The sequence below is a fragment of the Staurois parvus genome, unplaced genomic scaffold, assembly GCF_062004578.1.
Source record: "Staurois parvus isolate SC_StPar_1 unplaced genomic scaffold, SC_StPar_1.0 ptg000029l, whole genome shotgun sequence".
Classification (NCBI taxonomy): domain Eukaryota; kingdom Metazoa; phylum Chordata; class Amphibia; order Anura; family Ranidae; genus Staurois; species Staurois parvus.
The window spans coordinates 719,144-725,143 of record NW_028317825.1 but is presented as its reverse complement, the minus strand read 5'-3'; the positions used below and the strand labels follow the sequence as shown (position 1 = coordinate 725,143).

General features: G+C 38.7%; 1 protein-coding gene across 2 annotated transcripts in view; it reads right to left on the bottom strand.

Annotated features, from left to right (window-relative positions):
• Positions 1 to 516: 516 nt before the first annotated feature.
• The window catches only part of ZFX (zinc finger protein X-linked), a 36,581-nt gene continuing 31,097 nt past the window's right edge, over positions 517 to 6,000 (bottom strand). For both annotated transcript variants that reach the window (XM_089656986.1, XM_089656979.1), the window contains one exon: positions 517 to 4,037. In XM_089656986.1, coding sequence (XP_089513112.1) covers positions 2,845 to 4,037 — 1,193 coding nt within the window. In that variant the 3' untranslated portion in view covers positions 517 to 2,844. The remainder of the gene's footprint in view (positions 4,038 to 6,000) is intronic.

The window sequence follows — 6,000 nt, the reverse complement described above, 5'->3', positions numbered from 1 at the left end:
CAAAGTCCAGAATTTACACAGAATTTTTCAACTCTGAAACGCAGGGGGGCGGAGATTTGAAGTCTCACAGTGTGGATCTCAGTCAGTACAGCCGTGAGACCAAAATGGAGGGAAGGGACACACCCCTTCCTCAAAGTACACAGAGAACATACAGAACTGTGAATATCAGTCACTGGCTGCAAGTGCTGGGGCTCCTTACCCTGTCACATTTTTTTTATCTCTGGTGTGGGGAAAACATATCAGAAGTGAGTCACACACAATATAGAGGAACAGGGAAGCAGAGAGAAATCACACCCAATTCTTTGGCGAGAGACAAATGCACAGTATAGAAGGATGTGCTTTGTTCACATTTCATGTCTGAGGCTTACAACCACTTTAAAGTGGCTTATTAAGAATATGTATATATGAATGTGCATAGCTTGACCATAGTTCTACTTTAAAAGTAGCTTAGTTCTCCCAGTTTCCATAAGGTTAGTTTGTTCCTCTCCTTAGACACAAAGTGGTGTAAACATTAGGTAACAGGAAAATATTCTGATCTTTATTTTTGCACATTTTCAAGTACACAATTACAAGGTCATCTCACATCCCTATATTGATTTCACTTTACTTTTTATACAAAATTGTACAGAGAATAAGTCAATACAATATTTTACAAGCAATGTCTAATGAATAATTTACATTATGTTCTTGTACAAAACAAAACAAAAAAAATGTACCTCTTAAACATTCAACAAAAACATTCAAATTCTGGATCACTTACCAACATTTTTCTGCAGGAATTAAACCATGGAAACATGGTAACATACATAAACATTAACTACAATCTTTATACAGATGTGTACAAAAGCCAATTGAATATCTATGTGCATTTAATATGTACATTTATACAGTCTCATTCTTGCCAAAAAAAAAAAATAATAATAATAGAAAAAAAAATGTATATATATATAAAAAAGGTGTATAGTTTGAGTTAAAACAGCACTGAAATAACAAAACATTAGGGGAACGGCACTGCATGTGTTATCTAGTTACAAACCTTGCAAATTGCTTGTCTTATAGCAAATATGTTTTAGTAATTTGCATTTTTAGAGAGATTATCCAAAGTAAATGATTTTTAATGCTATCATCAGTATATGGCATTGGCAAAAGTATCCATTTGCTCTCTTTTCTGTATATATCAATCTCAGAAAAAATGACATGTAGCCAGTCTGTTTTAGTGTTGACCTATACACAAACTGGAAAAATATGATCCACGTTTAATGAAGTACATAGGACAACAGACATTTCATTGGCTCATGATACAGTTCAGGAGATCATAGGATGAAAGTGCCTTTTAAGGTTCCCATACAATGTAGACAATGACAGAAACAAAAGTGAGTTCAGACTTAAATACAGATGCAACAGTGCCCTATAGTGGGCATTACCAACATTGCAAATGCTGTATTTTAGGAATACACAAAGCCAGTGAAAATTGTCACCTAAGAATGCACTGAAAGTTAATGCAACAAAACAAGACTCCATGGTTAATGTAAAAGTGCAGATTTGTTCATCCTGTTTCTATTCTCCCCTAATAAATTACTATCTAAATGAAAATCTTTAAACTCAAGAACTGTAAACAAACTCAAATGTTTCATGTGCCAGGTGTTTAAAACGGGATACACAGGATTAGCTCCAAGCCAATTTTGAAAGGAATTATTCATGTTTAACCAATACACACGGTTAGCAAATACCATAGCGCAGTACTGGTTAATTTCTTAAAATAATTTTAGTAGTTAAAAAAAATGCCAATATTTCACACATAAAAACCAAAAAAATGTGTAAAATGTCTACTTCCTCAATAAAACGGTCCCCCTTTACATAGGTCTCTCTTACATCAAAGTATTTCAAAGTCATAAAGACCAAGAGCCATTGCTTTGAAAATATATACCAAAAACACGTTTTCACGAAATCACTCTTGGAAACACTGATAACACTTTCTCAGTATACTTCCCTTTTGTTAGATAGATGAGCATAAATGTACATATTGCACACACAACACTGATATTATAAAAACGGAAGTAAGAGAAAGCAGCAGACTAGCAGGAAGGACATGGCACTAACAGGATTTGGGTGGGAACCAGATATGTGTCCAATAAGAATTTCTGTGACATTTCTAGTTTAAAAAATGGCTTGTGTTTTTTGGTGTAATCTTTAATCACGACTCCCAACATTAAGACCCACCTAAGCTTTTTTTTTTTTTTTTCTCCTTTCAGTTTAATCTTAAAATGCTTGAGATTTGCAGATATAGCATAGCTAGGACATGGACTGCTGCAGTACTGCATCTTCTGTATGCTGCTCAGCGACATACGTGACAGCTTACCCAGGACAACTTGCATTTATTGACACCTAAGAAAGCTGACACACAACACACAGCAACAATGAAATTTCCATGCATCCACTTTCATGAACAACCCCACTAAATACTGATAAATAAAACTATATTTTGCCTGCCAAATAAGACTAACTTTAAGATGGAGAAGAAGTTTACGTAAAAGTCCCCAATTCTTCATGCAACTTCAGCATAATGTGTTCTGTGTTCTTTTATAAGCTAGATGAATGTTGTGGGTCAAGTTAGTTTTTGAATCGCATACAGAAGTGAATGAAAGAACTCAGCATACATGTCCACCTGCTCCTCATAGTTGCAGCTTTGTTGGTTTATTAAACAGAGCAGAACTGGAATATAAAAAATAGTTTAGAGGCACATGGCTTACTAAAATGACAAAAGCAAAACAAAACCCACACTACACTTTTACAAGAATGGGTACACAATAAGCAATCCTCTGAAAAGACAGGTATATAAAAAGGTCACACTAAAGCAGCCTCTTTATGATGTTTCATTGTGTGCTGGTTCTTTTCAGATGGCCGGCGGAAGCCTTTTTTGCAGTAGTCGCAGCGATGGGGGTAGTCTTTGGTGTGGATGGAGATGACATGACGTTTAAAACCAGAAGCGTCCGTAGTATTGTACTCACAGTACTCACACTGGTAAACTTTCTTACCACTGTGAGTTTTCATGTGCTTTTTCAGTTCAGCCTGCTGCCTAAAGCCCTTACGGCAGCGTTTGCACCTAAATGGTAACTCCTTAGTGTGCACAGAAAGAATGTGTCGACTCAAAACAAACGGGTCCGCAATCTGAAACTCGCAGTGCCTGCACTGGTGCATCTTTTTGCCCCGATGTGCAGCTTCGTGCTTTTTGAGCTCAGAAGGCCGATGAAAGCCCTTCTCACAAACTTCACACTTGTGAGGATAATCCTTGGTGTGCACAGAGATAATGTGCCTCTTTAGGTCACTAGAGTTGGAGCTCTTGTGGTCACAGTGCAGGCACTGATGACTTTTGCTCTCTTGGTGCAAGATGGCATGTGCCTGCAGATCCTTAGAGTCTGCAAATGTCTGCAGACAAATGTCACACTTGAATGGCATCTCTTTGCTGTGCTTTGTCTTAACATGGGTTTTCAAGTTGGAGGAGTCTGCTGACTTGTAGTCACAATACTGACAGAGATAAGGTTTCTCTCCAGTATGAGTACGCATGTGCTTCTTGAGCTCAGACGGATGACGGAAACCCTTTCCACACTCCACACAGATATGTGGAAAGCTCTTGCTGTGCACAGCCAAGAGGTGCCTGTTCAGTAAGCCCTGCTCAGCAGTCTCATAATCACAAAATTTACACTTGTGCATTTTGTTCCCCGACTTTTCCTTATGTGTCAATTTGTGAGCAAACAAAGCATTGGCGTGCAGAAATACTTTGCCACATTCATCGCAGTCCAACTCCTTCTCAGTTTTAATGACAGCAGCGGTCAGCTTATGACTCTCCAGATGGTTGTGTAGGCTGACCTTCTTATTTGTGGTGTAATCACAGTCAGTACAGCGGTATTTCTTGCGGGCTAGGTGCTCAGGGTGGTTCTTCATGTGTCTCTTTAGGAAACCTCGCGACTTAAATTTCTTCCCACAGATCATACACGGGTAAACAGTGAGTGGATGTCCATCGGGACCAATAATTATGGCTATTAAAAAGACACAAACAAATAATACATGAGACTTATCTTTTTTTCTCCCCCAAATCTTTCATGGAGACAACAAACTTTGGGGCTATCGTGCAAAGTATTTGCAAGCACAAAAGAGAAAAAAACCCCCATCTAACTGTATTTTGTTATACAGTCAGGTCCATAAATATTGGGACATCGACACAATTCTAACATTTTTGGCTCTATACACCACCACAATGGATTTGAAACGAAACAAACAAGATGTGCTTTAACTGCAGACTGTCAGCTTTAATTTGAGGGTATTTACATCCAAATCAGGTGAACGGTGTAGGAATTACAACAGTTTGCATATGTGCCTCCCACTTGTTAAGGGACCAAAAGTAATGGGACAGAATAATAATCATAAATCAAACTTTCACTTTTTAATACTTGGTTGCAAATCCTTTGCAGTCAATTACAGCCTGAAGTCTGGAACGCATAGACAGCACCACATGCTGGCTTTCATCCCTGGTGATGCTCTGCCAGGCCTCTACTGCAATTGTCTTCAGTTCCTGTTTGTTCTTGGGGCATTTTCCTTTCAGTTTTGTCTTCAGCAAGTGAAATGCATGCTCAATCGGATTCAGGTCAGGTGATTGACTTGGCCATTGCATAACATTCCACTTCTTTCCCTTAAACTCTTTGGTTTCTTTTGCAGTATGCTTTGGGTCATTGTCCATCTGCACTCTAAAGCGGCGTCCAATGAGTTGTGAAGCATTTGGCTGAATATGAGCAGATAATATTGCCCGAAACGCTTCAGAATTCATCCTGCTGCTTTTGTCAACAGTCACATCATCAATAAATACAAGAGAACCAGTTCCATTGGCAGCCATACATGCCCACGCCATGACACTACCACCACCATGCTTCACTGATGAGGTGGTATGCTTAGGATCATGAGCAGTTCCTTTCCTTCTCTATACTCTTCTCTTCCCATCACTCTGGTACAAGTTGATCTTGGTCTCATCTGTCCATAGGATGTTGTTCCAGAACTGTGAAGGCTTTTTTAGATGTCGTTTGGCAAACTCTAATCTGGCCTTCCTGTTTTTGTGGCTCACCAATGGTTTACATCTTGTGGTGAACCCTCTGTATTCACTCTGGTGAAGTCTTCTCTTGATTGTTGACTTTGATACACATACACCTACCTCCTGGAGAGTGTTCTTGATCTGGCCAACTGTTGTGAAGGGTGTTTTCTTTACCAGGGAAATAATTCTTTGGTCATCCACCACAGTTGTTTTCCGTGGTCTTCCGGGTCTTTTGGTGTTGCTGAGCTCACCGGTGCATTCCTTCTTTTTAAGAATGTTCCAAACAGTTGTTTTGGACACGCCTAATGTTTTTGCTATCTCTCTGATGGGTTTGTTTTGTTTTTTCAGCCTAATGATGGCTTGCTTCACTGATAGTGACAGCTCTTTGGATCTCATCTTGAGAGTTGACAGCAACAGATTCCAAATGCAAATAGCACACTTGAAATGAACTCTGGACCTTTTATCTGCTCATTGTAATAGGGATAATGAGGGAATAACACACACCTGGCCATGGAACAGCTGAGAAGCCAATTATCCCATTACTTTTGGTCGCTTTAAAAGTAGGAGGCACATATGCAAACTGTTGTAATTCCTACACCGTTCACCTGATTTGGATGTAAATACCCTCAAATTAAAGCTGACAGTCTGCAGTTAAAGCACATCTTGTTCGTTTCATTTCAAATCCATTGTGGTGGTGTATAAAGCCAAAAATATTAGAATTGTGTTGATGTCCCAATGTTTATGGACCTGACTGTATAAGGTTTGCTGGAAAAGTCAAACAAACATTCTATTATTCAATTTATGAATAAAAATATGACAAAACAGGGTTCCCACAATAAAGAACAACTTGCCCAGAAAGAACAAATATCTTTCCTCTATGTTCTAAAGGACAATTTTGAATTGTTGTTATGGGTAAGTCC